The sequence below is a fragment of the Hippopotamus amphibius genome, chromosome 8 (assembly GCF_030028045.1).
Source record: "Hippopotamus amphibius kiboko isolate mHipAmp2 chromosome 8, mHipAmp2.hap2, whole genome shotgun sequence".
Lineage (NCBI taxonomy): Eukaryota > Metazoa > Chordata > Mammalia > Artiodactyla > Hippopotamidae > Hippopotamus > Hippopotamus amphibius.
In genome coordinates this window covers 130,480,349-130,507,083 of record NC_080193.1, presented here as the reverse complement: position 1 = coordinate 130,507,083, position 26,735 = coordinate 130,480,349, and the positions used below count along the sequence as shown (strand labels likewise).

At 39.8% G+C, this 26,735-nt stretch overlaps 1 protein-coding gene across 1 annotated transcript in view; it reads left to right on the top strand.

Annotated features, from left to right (window-relative positions):
- Nucleotides 1–23,894, top strand: part of MYO3B (myosin IIIB) — a 471,877-nt gene extending 447,983 nt beyond the window's left edge. Inside the window, exons 35-37 of the mRNA XM_057747118.1 lie at nt 22,439–22,545; nt 22,920–22,966; nt 23,753–23,894. Coding sequence (XP_057603101.1) covers nt 22,439–22,545; nt 22,920–22,966; nt 23,753–23,894 — 296 coding nt within the window. The remainder of the gene's footprint in view (nt 1–22,438; nt 22,546–22,919; nt 22,967–23,752) is intronic.
- The last annotated feature ends 2,841 nt before the right edge of the window (nt 23,895–26,735 follow it).

Here is a 26,735-nt window from a genome sequence, read left to right as displayed (position 1 = left end):
AGGCATTTCGTGTGTGTCCAGTCTGCTGTATTCTCTGGAGAGAGCGAGCTCTCAGTAGGAAATCTCTCCCTCTCAAAGATTTGTAATAGCTCTTTTTACATTAGGCATAGTGATCTATTGTTAAAAATAGATGTTACAAATATTTTTACACTTTATTGTTTACCTTTATTTCTTTATTTATTTTGCTGTTTTTGTTTGCACCTTTACTATCAAAGGGTTTTTGTGTGTGTGTGTATGTTTTCCTCATTTTAATGTAGTCAACTCAATATTTTCTTTTAGAGTATCTGTCTTTGGTTTCATGCTTACAGAAATTTTTCCCACCCCTGGTTATACGTTCACCCGTATCTTTTACCATTTTTAAAACTTTTTTAACATTTAGATTTAATATAAATATCCTTAAAATGTTTATTCTTAACCCATCTGGAATCTACCTAGCACAAATGATTACGTTCATGGATTGACCGTCACTGCTGACTGTCTTCCCTTGTTGGAGGTCTTGCCTTGCTGCCTCATAGCAGTGATGGCTCATGGGAGGCACCAAGGAAGGCAAAAGCAGCCCATTCAATGTAAGCAACAGAACACTGAAGACCCTCACTTCCTTGTTTACATACATTTTAATGATTTGTTGTGACACACTTTAATGGCTTAGCCTTTTGATTGGGTTTTCTGCTGCATTTATAACAAAATTTTGAATACAGAGTGAATCACTGTTAATTAATGGGGTTTGTCTCCCTTCTCACGGGTGCTGGGACAGAGAAAAAGGGTTAGATTCACACTTAGGTCCTTTTCACTTTTTGTTTCTGCCGTTGTCGCTCTACCCAAGGTTTTCTTTTCATTGTTGTTGTTGTTGTTGTTGTTGTTTGTCTGTGTTGGGTCCTCATTGCTGTGCGTGGGCTTTCTCTTGTTGTGGCGAGCAGGGGCTACTCTTGGTTGTGGTGCGCAGGCTTCTCAGTGCCGAGGCTTCTCTTGTTGCGGAGCACAGGCTCTAGGCACGCGGGCTTCAGTAGTTGCGGCATGTGGGCTCAGTATTTGTTAGCCGAGGTTTTCGTCACCTCAGTTTGGAACCCTACGGTGTTCTTTTTGATTCTCCCTTTTGCCTCTCTTCTAATTCATTCTACATGCCTCTGCCAGTTACGCCCGGCCCTCCCTCCCCTCCACGTCCAAAGGTTGATTGAATTCGTGGGTGTGGAACCCACAGATACAGAGGGGTGATGGTACTACGCCGTTTTATATAAGGGACTTGAGCATCTGCGGGTATTGGTGGCGACCAGGTATCCTGAACCAGTCCCCCCACAGGTACTGAGGGACAACTGTACTGTGTCATGTTCCTGATCAGAAACCTTAGTGCTTCTCCACCGCTCACGGGATAAAGGGCAAAACCTTTAAGACTGATTTCCAAACCTTCGCAACCAAACTTTTTTTGTTTCCAAACAAATCTCCACCTCTCTAATCCCTGAAACACACCTTCCTAATTACTGATGATACTAGGGGAAAGGCATGTGCGCACTTTGTTTCCATAATACATTAATTAGGCCCATGAAAAATCTCCCCCAAATTAAAGCAGTATTTTTTCTTTGTTTCTTCATATTTATTAGATACACTCTTCTAAAACATTTAACGAGATTTAACTTAAACATAAGTGCTATAAAATTTTTTCTTTCTTTTTTAAATTTTTACTTTATATTGGAGTGTAGTTGATTAACAATGTTGTGTGAGTTTCAGGTGTACAGCAAAGTGATTCAGTTATATATATACAAGTATCTATTCTTTTTCAAATTCTTTACCCATTTACATTCTTACAGAATATTGGGCAGAGTTCCCTGCTCTGTACAACAGGTCATTGTTGGTTATCTATTTTAAATATAGTAGTGTATACATGTCAATCCCAAACTCCCAATTTATCCCTTCCCCCCCAAAAAAGCAGGATTATTGTTTGAAATTGAAAATACTAATTGTCCATGTAATACAACAGGTGAAAGAAAGCATCTTTAGAAAACTTTGCCATTTTGAAAAAATCTTGAACATATTATCCAAGAAAAAAAAACCCACCATGTACTTGTTATATAAGCCATTTGATAGCCCATATACTATTTCTTTATTCTAAAGGATTGTTTTCCTAAACGTCTTCAAATTTTCATATTCTTCCTTTCCTTATTATTCCTATGACTTGTGCTTATTTTTCCTAAAGGCTAGGGTTGCTGTTATCCCCAGATGTCATAAATGAAAAAGTCACGAAAACACCAGCCATCTTTCTTATCACAAACTATGAAAATATCAGTTATTCCCAGTCTAACCTTCTTTGGGGTTGGGAATAACAACTGTTCAACATTGGGCAAAAGTTTTGTGTATTCTTGGGCAAAGGTCTTATGTAATCACTTTAAAACATTTTTTATTTTATGGTTTTAAAATGCTAATAAAAACCTACATCTTCATCAATAGAAGACTTATTAAATGTTGGCACAACCATAAAAATGTAATACTAGGAAGCCACAAAAAGGAATGAGATGTGTCCACATGTATTCCTATGAAACAGCCTCCATATTATATTGGAAAATGAGAACAGCAAGGCAAAGAGTGTAGAAATATGCTCACATTTGAGGGGTTTGAGGGTTTGGGTTTTGCTCTAACAACTGGAGCTATAGCTTTAGATGTATCTACATAGACTATTTCACACAATACAGTAATGCTAGTGGTTTCCCCTGGAGCAAGGACTAGGGGTCTAGAGAGGACTTATTATTCATTCTATAATCTTTGATGCTATTTGTCTTTTTTCATATACCTTAAGTGTGTAAATTTTTCAATTAAAAGTATTAATTAAACATTGTTTTTACTAGAATATGTAATGAAATTTTACTCTCATTTAATAACCCTTAAGCTAAGAGGAAAGTGAACTGTACCAAGAGATACAGAAACCATTAGGTCAGCATTTTCCATAAATATAGGAAAAGAAAGTGGAGTAAGAGATGATGCTTGAGGAACATGGTATTTCAGAAGGCGGCCGCATAATGCAGATATGCAGGATTGTAACCGGTTAGCTAGTTCTCAAGCCTACATTTTTGCTTGGAAGAAAACAATCTGGTAGCTTCCAGGTAAACTCAATCACTTCCAGGATTTTTCACAGTCCTTTTTAAATAAATACTGTTCATTCTGGGCTCTCCTCCCTCACCCTGCTTTTCTTTTTTCACTTAGCCATTTGTGTGTGTGTGTGTGCTATTTTAGATTTTGCAAATGTACTTTTTAAAAAGTTTTTATTGGAGTATAGTTAATTTACAATGTTGTGTTAGTTTCAGGTGTACAACAAAGTGAATCTGTTATACCTATATCCACTCTTTTTTAGATACTTTTCCCATATAGGCCATTACAGAGTATTGAGTAGAGTTCTCTGTGTTGTACAGTAAGGTCCTTATTAGTTATTGAGTTTACATATAGTAGTGTGTATATGTCAATCCTAAATTTTAAAACATTTTTAACTGTACCTACTGCCTGTATTTCCTCTCCTACAGAATTCCTTGGGCTCATAATTCTCCTGAAACACGCTTTCAGGGCCACTGGACACCTCCAGTTTGCTAGGTCCAGAGAATCTTTTCTGTCCTTTTCTTATTCCACCTCTCTTGGCCTTCATACACCACTCCCTTTTCCTATTGTCTGTGAAGACGCACCCTCCTGCCTTTCCCCCAACCTCATGGCTACTCTGCTTCCTACTAAAACCTCTGAATGCTGGGATTCCTCAAGCCTCCAAGAACCTCTTTCTTCTTCGTCTACATTTATTCCCCAGACCTGAAATCCCACTGATGTGTTGATGACTCTTCAGATCCTATGTCCAGCCCAGATTGTTTCTCTGCATTCCAGACATGCTTCCCACTCAACATCTCCACTCGGATGTTTCGCAGGCATCCCATGCTTCACGTGTTCAAAACTGAACCCTTAATTTCCTCACAGCCTCAGAAACTTCCACCTTCCCTGGGTGTTCCCTCTTTCAATATACAGCATAGCATCCACTCAGGAACCCCAGCCAGAAGTCTGGAAGTCATTCTTGATCGTGCCCTTTCCCTCACCTTCCACATCCAGCCCTTCAGCAAGTTCTGTTTTTGTTTTGACTGCCAACGCATATCTTGATTTTGTCTCCATCTCTTCGTCTTCACTACCACAGCCTGGTCCAGACAGCTGTCACCTCTGACCTACAGTGGCCTCCTCACTGGTCTTCTTGCTTCCATACCTGTGCCTCCACACGTATGGGATTCCAGCCAGAGAAAACAATCTTCATCAAAGAAATAAACTGTCTCATCTTTTTTCTTCCCATTCTCCTTCAGTAGCTTCCCGTTGATTTAAAATTCAAATTCCCTCCATGGCCATCAAGGCCCTGGATGATCTGTCCACAGCCAGTTTCTCCAACTTTATCTCATTTTATGGTCCTTTTCCTCACTACAGTCCAGCCACACTGGTCAGATCTGATCTGCCTGGAGGACACAGACATCGTGTCTGTATATGCTGTTCCCTCAGCCTGGAATGCTCCCCGCTCCCTCTTTTACCTTCCCTTCACGTGGCTGGCTCTTGTCCTTCTTTAGGCCTCACCTTAACTGTCACCTTTTCAGAGGGACCGTCTCCTACCGCCCTATCCTTTAGCTCCTTTTCCTATGTAATTCTGACATAAAACAACCTATTTGTTTCCTTGTTTGTACTTATTATCATTTGTGATATTCTACCCATTTAGAGTTGAACTCCATCACTGGAATGAAGGCAGGGATCATGCCTGTCTTGCTCACCAATGCATCCCTAGGAACTGACACATGGAAGACACTCAATTGATTGTTGATATCGCTATGGATTTAGGAATGAGTATTTAAATCACCACCATTTTCTAATTCTGCTATAATGTCCCGTATAAAAGGAAACTAAAAGTAATAATCATGTTCTTCTCTTAATAAGCAATTACAGCTTAGAAGGAAAAGCATTCATGAATCCAAATTTATATTCCAATTTTTCTCGATTATAATAATTTGAATCACATGAGATTGCTGCTATTAGATCATTTGTTACTACCAATGGCAATTTCATAAGATGCCAGCTAATAAATAGTTAAATAAAGTGTCTATCTCTAGTTTAAGCTATTGTGTCAGGATAGATTAGATTATGCTGCAGAAATAAACACACACACACCCCTCCCCCTTCTTAGTGGTTTACAACCACAAAGGCTCATTTCTCACTCGTACTGCACCACTGTGGCTCAGCTGTGGCTTTCCTGTATGTCATCTTCACTCCAGGGCCCAGGCTGGTATAGTGGTTTCTGTCTAGATCATTGCTGGTGGTTGTGGAAGAGAGTTGGTGAACCACATTCTAGCTTCTACATAGAAATACACACATCCTTTTGTGTGTTTCACTGGACTAAAAAAGTTACACAACTGCTCCTTCAATAGGGTGGGGATGTGAATCTTTCTGCTGGGAGAGGCACTTTAGGGGCAGCAATAGGAATATCTGGTATGAAAGTAACACAATCTATTACAGTAATCCTGAGAAGTTACTACTTTCACTTGATAGTTGGTACCTATACTTCAGGTATACGTCCTAGCAGTAAAAAGGATTGTTTATGCCCTTTAGCAATATCATATAGTAAAAATATCTACCTTAGTGTTCTGATTTGTATTTAGCATTTTATAAGTAATACTGTAGGTTTGTTGTATTTCATAACAAGTTCTAGGTGAAGGCACAAAGCCTGTAGAAATCAGGAATTCTAAAGAGTGACAGAAAGCTCTCTACTTTGCTTTCTGATTTGAAAGATTTGTTTAGTGAAGGGGAAATAATATCATTAGGGGTCTCTGATTCTGATGTAATTTAAAAAACTTGTATACCTTTAAAACCACCTATAGACAAAATCCAGGGATGTTTAAGAAGTTGCCTGAAATTTTGAAACAGGTGCATTTTGGGAGGTTTTCTATTCTGCTAAGTTAGTCTCATGATATAATTATAGGCATGGGGTTGGTGTGGAACACGGTGTGGGGCTAATCCCATGTCTTACTTGATATGTACTTTGTCTTTCTACAAGATATAAAAATTTATAGAATGTACTTCCACAGACTTCTCAGTACAGTTCGTGGGCTACAAAATAACTGATAATCAATTAATAGACATTGAAATGATGGCACTTTGTAAGCATTTCTTTGACCTCCCAGTGGGATTATATAAAATGGAGGGACCCAAAACTCAACAAAGAGAAGTGTCCGTAAATGATAAATAGCATTTCTCACAACCTCCTCACCTCCCCTTCTCCAGAGCCAGTACGGCAGGTTCTTATTAATGTCTAATGTCCTTTACATAGAAGCTCTTGGAAAGACATCACCCAGTAGGAAAAAAATAATAATAATAATAACTTTTATTTCGGCCTCTGTGTACTCTGAGTGGCTTATCTGAGCCTGAAGTCCTTTCTGCCCCTCTCCCCCTCCACTTCCCATGCTCCCAGCCTCTCTCTCATGAAATTAACCATTGATCTGAAAGTCAGAGATGCAAATCCAGAGAAAACTGGAAGCATTCCAGGGCCCACACATATAAAGTTAATTACCTAAGGAAAACTACAAAAAAGACTTTTGTTTTCCGCCAAAATCTCCTCCCCAGGCTGTTAGTTATGTCGTACGTGGACCCGATCGATATATTAGGGCCTGAGAACCGAAGTCCCTGGGAATAAGTTAATCTGTCAGGGAAAGAAATAAACAAAGAACAAATTAACATGTTTTAAGACACTGCTTAAATTTTCATAAATATAGACCTTGAGATGGGATGATGAGTTCCCAGGGGCCAGAGCTAATATTCGGTTGTAATTAAGAGTTGCTCTTTCATGTTTTGTCTGATGTAGGTGGGAAATCGCCCACGTGCTTGCTGAGCGACTTGCTCATGTTTCCTCACAAATGACTCTGCTTACTTCATTAATAAGAAATAGATGTCTCACAAATCACACTGGCACACTTCGCTTGTTTCACCTCTAGCTCATATTAAAATCATGGAATGCTACACACACACACACACACAGACACACACACACACACACACACACATACCATACAAGCATGATATTTTTTAGGAACCTCTAGGTATTAACTTTTCAGTGGCTCAGAAGGACCTAATGACCTAATCTGTGATGGACTACAGCCATCTGAGAAACTGAGGCATTGCTGACAGAGGACCCTGGTGGGCGCCACGCTGGGTGCAGGCGTGGAGTGTCAATGCTGGTGATTAGCAGGAAGGGCAATAACTATGTAAGTTACTCGTCTGTAAGGACTATGCAAGGACTCGTTTAGATCCAAGAACTAGAAACCCATCTCAAACTAGCTTAGGCCATAGTACACTTTATTAGGGTTAGTGTCTCTCTCTCTCTCTCTCAGTGCTGCTTATCCTTATCAGGCTGTCACTTTCAATGCTGGTAAAATGGCCACTGCCAGCCCTGAGCTGATATCCACTACATAGAGCTCAAGATCCCAAAGGACAAAGGGCTCTCTCTCCTCCACCATCCGCATCTCAGATCTCCTAGAGGAACTCCAGCCCTGCCTGGCCTGTGTGTCCACCCCTGAACTAGTTACCATGGGTGGGAAAGGGGGACTCTACCGGCCAGGCCTGGGCCACGTGTTCAGCCTGGTCTGGGGAAGAGGCAGAGGCAGGGAGGGCAGCCACATCCAATTCCTGGAAGGTGTTCCCCACAGGAAAGAGGAAGCTCTTTTACCAAAGCAGAGGGGAGGCGATGTTAGGGCAAAATAACCAGTATCCACCTGGAAACTTTTATTTCCATCATATTCACCGTGCTCAGTTGCTGAAGGTAGCTAATTTTCAGAAGGGGAGGCCAAGGCACAGATCTCTGATTACACAATAAGGCTAAGCTCTGTTGACAAAATTGACTACCATATATCAGGTGGTCGGGAGTTTTCTATCAAGTTCTAAACAAAAACTCCCTGTGGGTCTTGAATAGCAGAAGTGAGGCACCTATGGGTGTTCCTTTTCCAGCTATGGTAGCTCTCTCAAATAAAATCACTTTTTATTTCCCTATATATAAGTGTTATTCTACTTTGAGGGACATATTTTCACTAAATATCCTAATACTTACTATTACTAAATCATACCCAGGAAAAAGAAACAGGGTACTTTTTATCAGTTGAGAACTTTTAAAATGCTTCTGTGTTTGAATAATTTCATAACTCAGCCCTCTCGAGGCTTTTGCATTTGGTAATAGATAGAATTTGAATTGCATATTTTGACGTGAGATGCCTGTTCTAATTATCGAGCAATTTATATATTGAGAAGTTAGTATATATAATTCTCAGAGAATTATATATATATACATGGAGACAGAGCTGCAAATCTACTCTTCAAAGCTATGCTATCACAGAAAAGAGACTAAAGTCTCTAGAGCAAGTAGTTGCAGATCTGGAAGGCCAGAAAAATTCACTGAGTCCATGTTACTGTTTGGAAGGCAGGATAAGCATAGTTTGACTTGACTAACCTTCATGTAGGACTCACAGATCGACCGCAGCTAACCGCATAGCAAATTCATCAGCACTGCAAACAAACCGTGTTCGGAATGGATAGAATTAGCAGGTCAGCCCTGTTGGCAATTAGATGAGGCATCATCTAGGTCCTCATGGAGCAGAGATTTGGCTGACCTAAAACACTGTGCCTCAAAATAACCTATATAATATCACATAGAAGCAGGACATTTAACCCATGATTGGGGAAACTTTTTAAAATAAAGTGTCTATCAACAAGTCATATGTCTTAAATGATTATGCTTTTTCGGTTTATCCTTTTAAATAGTAAGGGCCAGAGTCATTTGGCAAAATGGAATATCCAACAACTAGCTCCTGGAATAACATTTATTGCAGCAAAAAAAACTTCCCCATTTGCACAAAATGGGAGCGTCAAGCACAGTGGAGCCTAAGGGAACTCTATAGATTGGAAATGAAATCAGGAGTGCAGTATTTCCTCTCTGAGAACTCCATTCCTGGGGATGGGAGAGGACAAGGCATAAGAGCTCAAAAAAAGCCTTCTGCTATTGCGTTCAATAAAGTAAATAAAGATGGCACACTGAAGAGACAACAATAGTAATCAGTAGATAAATCTTTCGTGATGTTTTAGTATAAGATTGGCAACAAGTTTGCATCAAGGTTGGATATTTTTACCAAACAATTTATTTCAAAGAAACTTCTCATATCTCTTCCCAGGAACCCATAACCCTAATTACTGCTCAGTTTCCATTATTTAAAAGTCACGTTCACATAGTCACACTTACACACCTAAGAAAACTTCCCATGAGAACTGTCAAAATCAGCATGAGCTCAACTACAGAACTTTGAGGACAGGATTCCTCCACGCCTTGTGTCCCCAGTGTCCTGTCTCTGGGGACTTGCATGTCTCTTTTTAAACAAGCTCTGTTCTGTGTGACTGGACCTTTAATTAAAACGCTATTTCTGACAGAGTAGCCACTAATGGATATAAATTTGTCCAAAGTTTAGGGTAGGGTGACTAAAAATTATCCAAATCCCAGCTCTCCGGATCTTGTGTTTCTACTGGTCTGCCACACGTTGATTTCGTCTCCAAATGATGACTACAGTGTCCTAGATTTTCCTTGTTACTTTTTCCCTTTCCCAGGGATGTGTAAACTTACCAAAAGCTTCATGAGGATAGTTTTAGCTACTATTCATTCTTAAAAATACCAGAAGAGTACATCTACCATGTAAAAACAAATACAAGTTCTGCTTTGTTGTCAGAACTAAAGGTATACCAAAGACCAGTGTCAGAATCACACAGTAATGAGCTGGAATGCAAATTCCTCTGATGAATTCAACTATAATAGTAATGATTCTTACAAAGAGATTAGCAGCTTGTTCTAAATTAGTATTGTGATATATCTTAAAGATCGCATTATGAGGCTTCTTTATTCTCTAAGCCTACAATCTATGACCAAAAGAAATACAATTCTGTATTTTAAACATTTTTTCCTTCTTTATAGATAAGGTGAGGGGGGAGGGGGACCCAAAAGTCTAAAAAGAAAAAGCAGAGAAAAACAACTTAATGAATACTGTGAACTGTCAGTGGCCAGGTAGATGCAGTTGTAGCATCTATGACTGCCTGTATCAGCCACCTCTTTGTACAGATTGCCCAAGAATGACCTTAGCAAGTGAGCCCTGGCTTGTTTTTAAATTTTCATTGTGTCAAAAATTACAGCTTAAAATAAAAAATTACAGATTGAATGATCAACTTGGGCATATCCTAATTAAAGCTGTTAGGTTTTCTCTTTTGTCACAGATTGGATCATAATGCACAGACTACAGTTAAATGTGTTATTTGTTATGAACTCTGCCCCACACTTCAGGCTTCACAGTGCTGGTACCTCATTATCCAGCATGGATGTTCTGATCACTAGCCAGTATCAAACCATTAGAGTTTCCTGGGCTGGTCCCAACCCCAGGTGCCAATGATTGGTCCATTATGGGCCAGGGATTGACCTGGAAATGTGGCTACCTGGTCCTACTCTCAAAGAGGAAGGACCTACTTGGAAGAAAACCTCACTGTTCATGTTTGTATCTCCAAGAAAGGGGGCTCCACAAAGTCCTTTTTTAAAAAAAAGTCCAGCTTCGACTGCCTCTTTCCTTCCAGATGGTGCACGGAGCCAAGCCTGTCAGAGACCCTTAGTCTCCTGCTGCCTTTTAATGCTGGTCCTTGATTGCTAATGACCCCCAGCTGGACTGGCTCCTCAACCCATTTAACCCCTGCCTGCTGGGTCTCCATCTCACGCAGGGTGAGAGGTAGTGAGAGCTGAAAGTGGGAAGATGCCAAGTCATCCAGGAGCTCCCGCCCTTCCAGAGCTAGTGGCGCGTTTCCCGGCACCATCACACATGTCCAAGATCGCTCCAGTGGAGAGCACCTGTTGACATGATTTTCACTATATTGTAAGATAAATACTACCAGGCTTCTGATTGTTAAAATTTTGTAAGCCAGGAAAACACTGAAAGAGTGTTTCCTGTAGGGTTCAAGAGTTGAGGACTACTGATATGATTCCCCTGAAATATATTAGTTTGGAAACTTGAAATTAAATGGCACTGAAACTGTCTTTAGTCTGGTCGACTTAGTGATCAGAGCAGATCATATGTGTCAGTATACAAAGTCACAGCAAAGAAGCCTGAGTGAAGGTGATAATTTCCTTGTCAAGGCCTAAACCACTGTATAACACAGGAGATACCCATTTCAGGTATACTGATAATAGCTGTAAGTATTTACTTTGGTTAAGCTTGGCTTTTTTCAATGTGTTGGGATGTATCTTTTGCAACACACTGGTCAGGTGACTCAGAGAAGGGGGATTTAAAAGGGAAGAAAGTTGATGACATTAATTTGTTGAAAGATCTTGAATCCAGTGGAGAAACTCAAACTCAGTTCTCTTATGACCTGTTCATGACAAAATAAACTTCCATGAGAATACAGGGAAGTGGAGAGCTTGAGAGGTCATTATTCTGTGTATCGTTTCAGAAAGGATTTTCATTAACCTCATATCAAATTGTAAGAAAACGAGGCAAAGAAATTGTGACCCCAAAGAACGGATGTCTAAACTCTTGATCTGAGCAGAGAACTGAGAGCTTTGTGTCTCACTATTTTTATAAATCTTTAAATGTTTACTGGATAGTTGAACTAGATTTAATTTACAGTGTACCAAGGAATTATTTTCCAACATGAAGCACAAGATAGGAAAATAACCCAAATGTAATTATTTTCTATTTAACTTTGTTTCCCCCAGACACTTCCTATTTTATTGGTTTTTTGGAGATTAAAATTGAAAGGACCAGAGCAATCTACTTTTTCACCACTAATACTGCATTGATTTCACTTTTGCATCTCATTAGTTTAATGCAAACAAAAGTCATACCTGTGATTTCATCTGTTATTCACATTCTCCAGTTTCCCACAAGTGCACACACACACACCTGCCAGTCATTTATGTGTATAATCTTCCCCAAACCAACTCATTCATACCAATGACTGCTCTCTCTACATGTAAAAATATTTTCAAATTTATGAACCTTGGTGGGTGTTTGTACAACTGTATGATATTAACCTGTACATTACAGTTTTTGCTCACAGCTGGGGAAAGGCTAAGTAACTGGTTAAAATGTGGTCTTTTAGTCCATCAGTAACCAAATGACCCAGAAAAGGGTTCAGATAAGGCCACCTTGTACGGCATTGCTTTTTAAATGAGTGGATTGTGTTAGAATTAAGTTCTGGTTTAGTTATGGAGAATTTTCTCCCCGGAAGCCCGGAGTGTATTTTGTGTAGTCATCTTTAAATTCCAACAAGCCAGTAAGGTCAACAGCATTTATGCCCATTTTGCAGATGAGGTACTAAGAGGTCAAGTGGCAGGAAATCTGTAGTCACGGCATCTTAAAGTTGGCAGGGACCTTAAAGAGCCTCTCAGCTAATGGTTCTCACCCTTTACTTGCTTTTCACACTGGTTTCACGCAACAAACCTCCATCAGGCACATCTTTCACTGCACACAGATGCTCACACATTGGGAAGGAGCATGACTCCTAGGAGAAGAGCTCAGAATCTCCAGTAAGAACAGCTATAGTGTCCCACATCACGACCCTCTGTTAAAAAAAATCACTGTATCAGTCCAACCCCCTGTTTCACAGATAAAATGTGGCAGCCCAGGGTGGGTAAGCAATTCACCCAATGTCACATACCAGTAAGTCCCAGAACTTGAACTGTATGTCCAGGCCTTCTGACCCCAAGTCCAGTGCTGGTGTCACTACTAGCTGACCGGCCCTTTGCACACTAACAGCAGGAACCAGAATCAGGTCCCCCCTTTAGAGAGCCAGGCAGTGCTGGGGATGAACGCCCCGGAATCCCCTGTCACGAGGAATCAAAGACCCAGTCACAGTTAGTTTAGTAAAACCAGCGCTATCTGGTGTCCCATATCCTCAAGCGTTTAAAATGTCATTCCAATCTTCAAAGACCTTTCGTTCCATTTTTATCTGCTTTTACCCAGGACATTGTTTCCCAGCTCCCGCGTAGTTCACTAGGTGATTTGCATCTCATTAGGACCTCCAGAAATGACATCTCCCAGCCTGCTGCCTGGCGTTGTGGGTCCGCTAAGCATCAGATCCAGGTCTTCGATTTTTTTTTTCATGTTGACATTTTCAAAAAAGCTGAATTAATGGTGTTTTCCCAGTGGGCACAGTTTGGGTGGCCATTTTGGCCTTAATTCCTGCCCCCCATAGAGGACCAAAGTTATAGAGAACAGCCATTGTCAGGCTGGGTACAGAGGAAGTCAGTCATCCCCACACGAAGACACCTGGCTGGAAAGGAATATTGTGAGACCTCAAAATAAGCAGTTAGAAAACTCCTGAAAGCAGAGAGATGGGACACGATGCAAACAATCTGACGACTGTGCAAAGTAAAATAAAAAGAAAACCAACAGCAGCCCATTAGAATCTGTATAACTGATTCTAAGCTTGCACAGTTTAACATTTTTTGACTAGTTTCAAACCTCCTAGCACCTGAGTTTGGTATTTTGCTTTAGAGTGTGTCTTACTAGGTCAGCTTTGTCATGCGTTCATTACTGAACCCTCCAGAAGATCACTGAGCAACAGTGTACCTCTGGAAACCAGACATAACGTTTCCATAACCAGCAAAACTATTCTCTTGGAAGAAGAGAAATTATTGTCCCAGTGTCCAGGGAAATTGATGTCTGCTTTGGGCTCAAGCCATTTGATGCAGCTTCCAGTGCAAAGAAAATGCTTGAGGATGCCAGGAGCCCTATTGGAGATGCTTCCTCTTCCCTGAATGCCTTCTGCCCTCTCAAAACCTCTCTGACCTTCGGCCAACTTTTCAAGATGCAGTAGCTAATCTTCAAAATCAACCTAAGCTCTTAGGAAAGAGTTAAATCCCTGGTTTTTCCAACCCTGGCTACAAATTAAAATCATCTGAAAGGGGGAGGGTCATTTTTTTTAAACAATGAAAATGCCAGAGACCTAACCCTAACCAACTGAATTAGGATCTCCAGGGATAAGGTTGAGGCATCAGTATTTTTCAAAAGGCCTTCAGGTGCTACTAATGTACAACCAGGGCGGAGAACCAGTCTCATGTAACAAAAATCACAACAGCCCCCTAGGCGCACCTGCTGTGCCTCGGGGGCCATGCTTGCTCTTTTCATACCTTATCTGTCATCCTCTCTACAGCCTTCTTTGCGTGATCATCATCAGCAAGTTCAGACATCTAACAAGTGCGAGAGGTGGGATTCATACTCAGGTTCTTCTGACTCCCCTGCTTTTTTTTTCTTCTATAACATTCATGTTTCTCAAAGTGTGGGACGTGAACTTCTGGGGGTCTGCAAGTTGATTTTAGATGGCGTGTGGATGTGACCTTAAATAACACTGAATTGCGTAGAAGAAAGTTACTCCTACAATTCTCAGTTTAAATTCTTCAAATTAAGGAGAAAGTTGTAGTGGTATTAGTTTGTCTTAAATTCCTCTCACATTAACTCACCTGTCTTTTTTACAAACCTTTAAGAAGCCCAGAATGTTCTGAGGGAAACAGAATGTAGCTCAGATGTGATCACATTGTTTTGTTCTTCTTGTATTTACTTGATGGTTTACTTCTATGTATGGCAAATGACATGTTTCCATTTACAGTAGTAAATAAAGTTTCATTTTTACAGAAATGTATTTAAGAGAAAAAGAAATTGGCTGATTTTTAAAATATTAAATAAAGAATAGTACAGGTGTCTTGAATATAGCAACAAATACTTAAGTGGCAGATGAATGCAGAAATTTGAGAAATACTTTCCTACAACATGGTAATTTTAAAAATGGGCATCTCTGCACCTATTAGCCAATGGGACCTCTCATCCTTTCACACCAGACAGGCAACTAGTTCCATCCTTTTTAGGTCCAGCCAGGACCTTTGAACTTTGCTGCTGCTTCCAACTCAAGAGGAATTCTGAAACATAAACAGCTAATAACATGGGAGGGGAAAAGGCGGGCACTGACCCTCTCAAGTAATCAATGAAATGCAAATCAAAACAAATGACGTGCCATTTTTTCACCTATTGAATTGTCAGGCTTTTTCTTAAAGATACTGACCCATGCTGGTGAAGGCCTTCAAAAACAGGTCCAGGTGGTAGAAGTATATTGAAGGCAATTGAAAATGAAATCGTAAGTTTTTAAAATACGTATAGTCTTTGGCCAGTAGTTCCACTTCTAGGGATTTATCCTAAGAAAATAATGTGAATTATCAAAGATCAAACTGTTATGTTCCTCACATTGCTTATTATACAAAAACACTGGAAACAACTTCCAGGCCCAGAACAGGACATTGTATAAGTTAATCATGGTTCACTCATAAAATGAAATAGCATGCATCTGTTAGAAATGATGCCATTTAGACTAAACTGGAAGACAGATGAGAAAATTGTTCCAGCATTTGCTACTGTTATGGGAATGGCATTGGGTTTCCTTTTTTTCACTGCTTAACTTATTTGAATATTACGTTCATTCATTACTTTAAAACACGTAACTCTAAAAGTATAATACTATTTTTAAAAGAGATTCAATCATGGGAAAATATTTATGACTTTCTTATTAGGTGTGGGGAAAAGCAGTAACAAATTAGATGAATGACTAAGTTTGGGGGTTTTGTTTTTTTGGTTTTTTTGGCTAAAAAAGTGAATACATATTCCTAGAAAAAATTACTTAATGAACCTCATTTTTATATTTTTTAATTTTTATTTATTTATTTATTTATTTATTTTGGCTGTGTTGGGTCTTCGTTGCTTCATGCAGGCTGTTTTCTAGTTGCAGCAAGCAGGGGGCTACTCTTCATGGGGGAGCATGGGCTTCTCATTGCAGTGGCTTCTCTTGTTGTGGAGCACTGGCTCTAGGCACACACCGGCTTCAGTAGTTGTGGCGCTTGGGCTTAATTGTTCTGCAGCATATAGGATCTTCCCGGGCCAAGGCTCAAACCCGTGTCCCCTACATTGGCAGGCGGATTCTTAACCGCTGCACCACCAGGGAAGTCCGTGAACCTCGTTTTTAAAAGGCTGATTTCATCTCCCTCCTTGGTAGACTAAAGTTCCCCAGAGATGTCCCAGAATAGGAAAGTCTTTGGCAATAATATTCCAATTGACAGAAACAAAGAGCAGACCACAGAGATGGGACAGATCTTAACAAGAATGATGAATAGTAACCATTCATTCATTCACTCATTCATTGTTTGTTGAGTGTGTGCCAAGCCCTGAGCTATGAAATAGTTTCAGGGGAAGTTATTACCACTTCCCTAACTAATAAGTAGAAAATTCCACATAGACGATTTATAACTCCACCATCTTCCACAGGCACTAATTTAACTCAGGGATGTTTTCTTTGTAGCAATTTTGCAATTTTGAAGAAGATTGTTCATGACATAACATGGCAACTGGGAAAATTTGTAGCTTTCCTTTCATCTTAGAAAGGAAGATCTGAATTACATGCACCCCAGGAGAAAATCCTTCTTTCTGGTTATGTGTGTGTGTTTTACAAAAGCTTGCTGAATTCCTTAGTCCCTCCTGAAGCTAGATGTGGTAAGGTGAAAACTTATAAGAACGTCTCAGTTAAAGAAAAAGCATCATAATAGAGGCCATGGCCTAGACCTTGAGGTTTGAATCAAAAAACTTGAGTCCAAGCCCAGGCTCTGAGGGGAGACCAGCAGAGGGCCCCAAGCTCCTTGGGCTTCAGACCCCTTAGATATAAAAGCAAGGAGCCAAACAACAGAGGTCATCATCCTCCGTGTCATAACTTAAGACTGAAAATTTGAACTCCCAGGACATTTCTCCCCTTCTACTCCCTGTCAAGGCTCTGAGCATCCCTGACATAGCCCCATGCCTCAGCAGATCAGGAGCAAGTGGTTTACAACACACTGGTTGTTTATCTGAAATTCAAATCGAGCTGGGTGTCCTTTTCTTTTTCCCTAAGTCTGCCAACCCTAATTCAATAGGCTTCATAATTCCATACTTTTCCATAGACTGTTATTTTTAAGGTAGTGCAGATTATTGCAGACTTTCTGCCAACATGCTTCTTATTGGGAAGGGAATATTCAAGATGGTCTGGTACTGTGGCTCTCAGCCATGGCTACACATTAGAACCATCTAAGAAGATAAAATATATGTTTTATATATATATATGAGATAGATCGATAGATAGACAGACAGACATCAAGGTCCTGATCTGAGCATTGGTATTTTAAAAAGCTGAACACCTACTGTAATGTGAAGAAAATCACCCTAAGTAGGGTGTATCTCGTAACTCTATAGGATTTGCCATCTGTAAATCTAGAAAACTGAAGACTCTGTTTGCCTGGAGGGGATGTTTTACTTGGCAAGTGACCGTAGGCATGCCTCATCTACAAAACGGCAATCAGATCAGCAGTCATACCGCTCAGAAAGTGTCCTTGTCTGCTGAGGCCCTCAAGGAGGGGGCAAAAGACTATGGCTCTCCCAGTGTGCCCTCTCCCAGGAGTCCTGCTCCCTGTGTGTCCACTCCTCAGGGACCTGGAACCCCTCCTGTCCCATCCAGGCTGGGGAATATTTGGGCTGCATGTGCCGTCCTGCCGTCCCTGCGGTTGTCCTTCCCTCGCTGCAATCCCTCTATGAAATTTACCAGAACGGGCGCATCTGTAGTGGGTGATGGAAAGTGGAACACTGTTAGGGGACAGTGTTAGGGAAGAGCATTGGTGGCCAAAAGAGCTGTAACTCCGCACGTCATAGAGAGCAGAGAAAGTCATTTCCTTCTTCATCTTTGAGATCCTAGGAGAGAACAGAAAGCCTCATTTGTGACTTAAAATTGTGTTGGAATTAGTGTCGCCAGATTTAGGTGGGGGAAAAGGACACCTGGCTAGATCTGAATTTCAGATAAGTAACCAATCACTTTTTAATATAGGTGTGTCTTGAATATCACACAGGATATACTTACACTCAAAAGGTATTGGTTGTTTAACTGGGTACCCTGTATTTGATCTGGCAACTCTAGTTTGGATATACCTGCATGTTCACTAAAGAAAAATGAAATATTAAATTTCCAAACCAGTTGTTAAAGTTATGGAACTGAATTCAGCCATTTGTCTCCCACCAAGGGCTTGGCCAGCTGTGCAGCCACATAGTGATTTGGAATTAGGGAATAAGGAGTGTGCATTTCCTGGTGCTCTCAAAACTCTCTCCATATTTGTTCCATTTTCTGACAGATTTATCCCCAATTTATTATAGAGTTCTGTAACAACTCAGAAGAGAAGTGTGTGTTCAGGTTCTCAAATATGAAATCAAAAGGTGCAGGGAGAAAAGAAACATACAGGGATTCTTGACAAGGAAAGAGACCCATGCTAAATTCAAACTGGTATTCATGATATAGTATACTTTTTTTAAAAAGCAGGATAGGTAGGTAACCCCCAGAGTATTACCAACTGGAGAATTTGCCTTGGCTTACAAATATCTATGTGAAACGGAACTTGGCTACTTATAGAATATGAACGCCATTGTCTTCAAAGTAAATAACTCACATTCTAATGTATATCTTCAAACTTGAATTGCTCAGCTTACCTACATAAACTAGTCAAATGAATTAGGAAAGTGTCAGATAATCCTATTATTTTGTATCTCTTATGAGCAAACTGATTGGCTCAACAGCAAAAAGACAGGGTAAGCTTCCACTCTGCCACTTACAGATTTAGCCTTTCTTACCTGTAGTTTCTTTATATATTGAAAGAAATCATAATTTTTATCCTACGTGCCTCATTAATTTTTTATTTTTAAATTTTTAGGGGAAAAATCATGACAAACTTCTCAAAGTGCACACATATTTAGATTTAATCAGTATGCCATATGCTATTTTGTGTTTGCTTCTTTTTCTGAATTTTGAACATTCACCTATCAATACCATACCCGTATTTATCCTCATTGGTGCCTTCATGGTATGACATCATATTTATATCTCAGAGTTAACTTCTTCCCAGTTATTAAATATTTATCATGTTTCCAGCTTTTTTTCTGTTAAAGTGTTATCGTATCCATCTCCATACAAATGGCCTTTTTTTCTCTTTTGGCTTACTTTGTTGGGACATGTTCCTTGGAACCAGTTGCTCAGCTTTTGTTATCTATTGTCAAGTCACTCTGGAGAAGTGGAACCTATGGACGCATCTGTGTACCTGGGGCCACTCCCACATTGTCTTTTTACTCTTTGATTTATCCTGATTGATAGAAGGCAGTAGTAATTATTTTAATTGAAGCTCTTTGTCAATGTGGCCGAATATTTTTCAATATCTCATTTCATGATTGTATTTCAACATGTATAAATATTTCTCCATCTTTCTCTTGCGTCAGCCTTTCCACGTTATAGATAATAGACTTTTGTGTCTATATTTTTTAATTTGTTTCTATCATTTTTTATATACATTTATTTATTTATTGGCTGAGTTGGGTCTTCATTGCTGCGCACGGGCTTCCTTTAGTTGCAGCAAGGGGGGTGCTACTCTTCGTTGCAGTGCGCAGGCTTCTCATTGCAGTGGCTTCTCTTGTTGGGGAGCACAGGCTCTAGGCATGGGGGCTTCAGTAGTTGCGACACAGGGGCTCAACAGTTGTGGCTCATGGGCAGTAGAGCACAGGCTCAGTAGTTGTGGCACAGGGGCATAGTTACTCCGAGGCATGTGGGATCTTCCCAGACCAGCGATCAAACCCATGTCCCCTGCATTGGCAGGCAGATTCTTAACTACTGCGCCACCAGGGAAGCTCCTGTTCGAATCTTTCTATTGCACTTTCTTTCATCTTAAGGTTTTGTTACTGTCCATCATATAGAATATTTTGCTTTAATATAATTGAACCCATCCTTGTCCCTAATATCTTCTTCCACAGTTAAGATATATAGTGTATTTCATTTTTTTCTGAAGTTTTTATGGGAATGTTTAAAATGTTTAACTGTATAAATCATCTGGAATTTATTGTGGCCAGTGAGAATCAAGCACTATATTGAGAAAAGTAAAAGATTTAGAATTAAAAAAAAACAAAAAAACTAATTTGAGTCCAGCAGCAATAGCTATGGCCTTAGGCAAGTTACTTAACCTCTTAAGACCTAGTGTCCTCTATTAGACTAAAGACTGGGACCTTGTCTTTTTTTCTCTGTCTTCCCTACAACATTAAGCAAAGTTCCTTACATACAGAATAAGTTTTATAAGGTCTATATTTAAGTTATAATTTTTGCATATTGCTATCCAGCTGTTCCAACAGCAGTAACTGAATAATGATTCATTTCCCAATTATTTATTTGGTTGCTTGTGATCATATATCAGTGATACTCAGATTTGTTCCAATGGAAAAACACCTGGAAGCTGTGGCAGTTCTTGCAAAACATCATGAAATATGGAGATATTAAAGTTAAAATAATTAAAATTAAAATTTGATGCTAAATCAGACACCAGCTTACATGAAATTCTAGTATGGTATAGATACCATCAGATACCAACAGTTCATTTCAATTTATAGGAAATGTTAAAATAGAGAAAATTCAATCCAATAACTGAATTCTTTCTAAGAATCAGGAAAAGAACACCCACCTTTGGAACAGCAAGTTCATCAAGAACAAAAGTTGAGAACTACATATTATATTAAGCATTCCCAATTGAGAATATAAAATAAAAGCTTCTGATCAATTGTAAACTTTACATAAAATCCAACTGAACTGGGCTGAACTTCAGCTGAACCCCAAAGCTATTTAAGATCAGTCTTTTAGGTTGCCAAGGTTAGAATTCCTGTAATAATAGAAAGTCTAAGAGGGAGTAGATGTCAGATCTCCAGTGCATGCTCACACCAGCAACCTTAACTCTAGACGCTTCTGTTCATTAATCTATCAATCAGAGGAGATAACATAAAAGAGCCTCACAACCTCATGTTCTACCGTATTACAGAATATGGACTTCGCAAAGCATATGGAGGGAGGTATATTGGAACTATCAGAAAGTACCCTTTTCAATTCTGGATTCCTTATACTCTGAGGATGATGGCAGTACAAGAGGCTGGAGTCCTATACTCTGCACAGTTCCTGAAGATGTGGACAGGGATGTCTGTTAAGGCTACTGGAATCTTCTGCAAGCACCATCATTTGGCTATGCTAATTAACATTTTTTGTTAACTGCTAGAATAGGAGGTAAAAGATCTAGGGTTGGGTCCCCACTCTGCCACTTGAATTGGGGTGAGTCACTCAACATTTATGGGCCTCAGTTTCTTTTTGTGAAAAAATGGGTATTGAGAATGGAGGCTTCCTAAAGCCCTCTATGATTCTAATAGTCTTATTCAAACATAGATATATTCCAATTCAAAAAAAAAGATGCAAAACTTCATACTTAGGAAATTGATAATTTGCAATTCATGATGGTCTTTGCTGAGTCATTCTTCACTTAGAAAATTCCCCCAGAATTTCCTTGTATAGGAGGAATCTCTAATGAAATCAAATTGATTCCAAGTACAAATCTCCAGCTCTTTTTTATAGATAGTTTACGGTATACGCTTGGTCCAGGAGAGTGATATCCCTTCCCTGACCATGACATTCATGAGCAGTATTTTATGGCAGCTGTGTGTGCGTGCTTGCGGGCGTGTGTGTGTGTGTGTGTGTGTGTGTGTTGGCAAGAAATTAAAACTGCTGAATCCTGATTCAGATATAGTGCCAAAAGGACAGCAGATTTCACACAAATCATCCACTTGGAAGGGAAATAAATCATGACTTCATTAGACACATGGTTTCTTAATTTCCAGTGCCCTCTTGGTCCAGGGTTCTGAAATCAGAACTTCGTGAAGTCGTGCAATCATCCTTTCCCCTTCTCCTTTACACTACCTCTAGAGACGGCATGCATGAGTGGCATTGTTCAAAGCACTTCAGAAAACACTAGCTCAAGCCATTTTCCCTCCACAATGTATCCCACCAAAAGGTTTGCTTCTTATCTACCCAAGAGTGTGTGTGCTCCAGATGTCTTTGAACTCTCACTGTAGGATGTGGTGCAAACTGCCGCAAACTGCCTTCATTGCCTTAACTGAGTTATCTCACCAAGAGGGCATTCTCTACTCTACAAAGGCTGACCACCAACCTCTGCTTCACCGGCACGGACAAACCAATTTGCTTTCTGTCACTCTTGACTGCTGACTCAGATAAGCAAGATGAAGGCAAAGTCCCCGACAGCTGCCCTTGTTTACACTTAGCAATCCGTGTGTGTGTGTGTGTGTGTGTGTGTGTGTGTGTGTGTGTGTTTAGCATGGTATTTCACTGAATACTAGCAAAGTTCTAACGTGCCTGTTAAAACGGGACAGAGTTTCTACTTAAGTGCATTTATGTGATGAGCAATTTTACACTTAATTTTCCCAAAACCTCAGATGCTTTACAGTAAAGTTTTGCTATCCTGTTGCAGATTCAAAAAATGGTCTTGCACAGAAGCAGCGAACACCTCGCCGAAGATGTCAGCAGCCCAAAATGTTGAGTAGCCCTGAGGACACCATGTACTATAACCAGTTAAATGTGAGTTCAAAGTGGCCATAAAGCTGTTTCACTGGCTTTGTTTCCAGTTAATAATTCTGTTATTAATACCTGTTCCAGCCCCTCCAGCCCCACCCCCACTCTCTTATACTCTCGTCTTGAACATGTGCTTAGGCTCTTTATCTGTTGCTTTCATGTCAGGATGTCTGCCTTCACGGTGAATAATTGATGTGGTTTATCAAAGACGAGCAAGATGCATGCTTCATCAGGCTCACTTGAGCCCTTTGATCAAAAAAATTATGCTGTGACTTCTGATATTATCAGCATCTGCTTGCATTCAACACAAAATCACTTTGAATTAAAAATTAACGACTTGCTGCTTTGCTTTGACTGTGTGTTCTTGGCCCTCTCCACAGGGAACTCTAGAATATCAAGGGAGCAAGAGGAAGCCAAGAAAACTTGGGTAAATATCTGTCTTCTTAGTTCTAAGCAACTGTAAACAGAAGGGGTCCTTTGTGATATTACAGAAAATGCAAAACTTTCCAGAGAGGCTTCTAAAAATATGCCGTGGGGATATCACCACTATTATTGACACTGGAAACTACTTTTCACAGTAGCAAGTATACAAAACTTGAACCTATTCTGTCTGAAAAGACTGAAATTGCCACCAAAAGGCAAATGTTATTTTTCATAATTATCCCAGGGAATTGCACTGTCCTCATAATTTGAGACATGTATCAGGCTGCATAAAACTCCCGCAAATCAGAGCCCTCCATTGCAGTACAGATAGGCCCCTTCTCCCACATCCCCCTATCCCTGGCCTTAAAGGTGCACAAAGGAAAATTTCCCCCAATGATTAGCCAGAAGGCACTACGGTGTGTGGCTGATTTGATTGCTAGCATCTTGGTTAAGAATAGGAGTGAGGTAAGTAATGGGTACTAGTTTGAAAACTAAAGACAGTCAGGAGGGGAACTTTCTCATCCAGAGGGAACCAGACAAGGTAACTCACATAAATAAAGTTGCAATATGATCACAACTTCCAGACAGCACTAAATTGGGCTCGTTATTAGTGTGTGACATAGACGTGAAAGGCTTTGTGGATCAGACCCCAGCTCCTCCGGTCTAAGCTGCCCCTCCACTCAGTATTGGGGCCCAACCCTGTTCCAAGTACTCACACAACTTTAGCTGCACCATTGATGACTGTGGCACTTGTTTTCTTTTTCCGCTAAAACTCTTTCTTTTGTTGCAGCCAAATCAAAGTGCTTGACGGGGAGGATGAGTATTACAAATCTCTGTCACCTGTGGACTCTATCCCCGAGGAAGACAACTCAGCCCGCCACCCTTTCTTTTTTTCTTATTCCTCAAAAGGAGCATCTTTTGCTCAGCACTGAGATGTACTTCCTGCCCCCCAAGTCTATGGAGGGTAAGAACAATCATGGTAATTGACTGATGGTCATTTAATTAGGAAGTAGTGCAATGGGGTCAGCTTCTGTGGACATGCGGTCTGTTCTGGAGCCTTAATGAACAATTTTCAGATTTCAAACCATTTTCTCCTACCTCTATCACCCTCCCCACATCTGCTTTGTAGCCTGAGCCAGGCAACCTCTCCTTTCCTCATCTCATGGGTCCCCATGGGACACTGAGCACACCTCCACGACAGCAATAACTGTCATTCATGCCCCCAGCATCTAAGGGGGTAACAGTCTCACTTGAACACTGATGATATTTCTTTACTTTTTTCCACCATGTCACTCCATGCAGAATCCGCCCCTGTGGAAATCCAGGAGTCCCTTTCCTCCTCGCTTCTGCACTGCAGAGCCCTTTGTGGGTCTTTTCTACCCCATCCTGCCTCTCCCCAGGGTCAGGGCTCCATCGCTAAGTGCCCCCATCCTGGAGGAGTACGCTGAAGGTCTCTGAGCCCAGGATAATTTTTCATGCTTAGGGGAAGAGGCCTGAATCTTTCAGGTTCTTCCTTTAAGGCAAATGAACCCCACCCTTGAGTGACTGGAGAGACTTACACAACATATCTGACAGGAAAGTTACTTTCAATTATATGTGATAGATGGTTAATCACTTTTCTTACACCATAAGCTCTGATTTTTCATTGATGGTTGGGCTAGTCCTATTGTAATGATGTTATACCATTTATTCTATTACTCGGTGTGATTCAATACAACAAACTTTTTTGAGTAACTACTCTGTACAAGACAATATGTGAGATTCTGTGTGATATGAAAACCTAACAAGACCCTTTCTCTAGAGAAAATGTTCTTAACATTCTTACTTTAAAATATTTGGCAGATAGTACACACGGGGGTACCCAGATTTTGAGAAAAATAAACTTGAGGAAACAGAAAAAATAATTGTTTCCAGAGTTTTAAAGGGGAGAGTTCTAATCAGCATTTTACAAACATAAATAATGAAATGAGACATTTAAAGATCTCAGAAATTGTAATGTTACGCGAAAAACAAATAGAACCAATTGTTCAGTAGTTAAACTTTACTCCGTAAAAAATGACTCTTGATCTTTTTTCCAGATCTTCACCCCAAAGGTAATGTTCATAAGGTATACAAGTAGAACAGAAGAAACACAAATGAATTTTATTTTATTGTTTAAAATATAGTATCTAGAATATATAGATTTTTAACGTTATTATTCATATAAGTGGTTTGGAGAATTCCACTATTGTCTTTGATTCGTCTACTTTTTTTTTTTTGTCTACTTTTGATTGCATAATATTTGCTTTTCAAACTGTTGAATATAAATGTTCATAACTTCCCACTTGTCCATGTACGATTGTATACCTGCCTTGTTTCTAATTAAAATATATCTATAAATAAAGTTTAGAAGGAAATAGAAGCATTGTACAGTCCTAATCCAGAAGCTCTATAATACCTGGTCATTGCCACAGGGAGGCCACAGCTCCTAGCAGTGCTTTAGAAACGGCGCTCGTCATCAGCTACAGTGCAGAGAAGACAGACTGTAGATGTTATTCTTTGACTAGTCATAATGCCACAAACTCAGTGAGCCATTCTTAAATCAACAGATGAGAATGATGCAACCTGGAATCTCAGAGATGTCTTATAAGATTTATCAAGGTAACATGCACATGACAAAAACAAAACAAAAATCAGATAGTCCAGAGCAGTCTTCTTCTCTATGCTCCTTAGTCCCGCTCCCAGAAGCAACCGTTTTTTAATTATTTCTAATTCTTTTAATGGTTTCCATCACGTCTCTGAATGATTTGCTTCTATGTTGTTGATTTATCATTTTAGACAATGTCTATTCTCCCCCTCTAAGAAAAGTGTGCATTTATCTCAATTTCTCCACCGCTCTCTCTTACTTCTCCCAGTGCTTACAATTTTGTGTTTAAATTTTTGTCGATCACCTTTTAAACTTTAAGTTATATAGTTAACACCTATTTTTGGTGCCACTGACTTTAGACAGTATCTCTATGAGGATACCTGGCATGAAGAAAACCAACAGGTGGAAGGGTCATGTCAGGACAAATAGAATAACAGTCCCTAGACAATACAGAATTAATTCTGAGAATAGAACAATTTTTTAAAACTTCACTGCAACCATTGGTGTTCATGTTCTGAGCTGCTGTTTCTTTCTCCATTTTGGTTCATCTGCAGATATGCCTCCATCCACTTTTTTAATTTAATCTTTAAATATAATTCATGTACAGAAAAGGGCATGAATCAGAAGACTCAGCTCAATAAGTTATCAGAAAGGGAGTATCTATGTAACCACTGCTACAGTCAAGAATAGAACATTGTCAGCAGCCTCCTTCATGGCCCTCCCCAGTTGCTACTACCCCCACCTGCCTCCCCAAAGATAAGCACTCCCAGGACTTTTATGGTGAACACTTCCTTGATTTTCTTTATAGTTTTCCCGCTTCCATGTATCCCTAAACACTATAGTTAGATTTTGCCTTTTATGGGTAGGTTTGGGGAACTTTATATAAATGGAATCATGTCGTATGTAATTTGGAGGGTCTTGTTCCTTTTATTCATATTTGTGAGTTTCATCTGTGTGGTGGGATGTAAATGTAGTGCATTCTCATGTCTGTATGGTATTCCAAAATATGAATATGCCATAATTGATTTACCCATTCTGCTTCTGATAGACAAATATGAATTTTGCAAATTGCTACTACAACATTTTTGTATATGTCCCAGTGTATATTTGCATGCATTTCTGTTGGCTATATACCTAGGATTAGTAT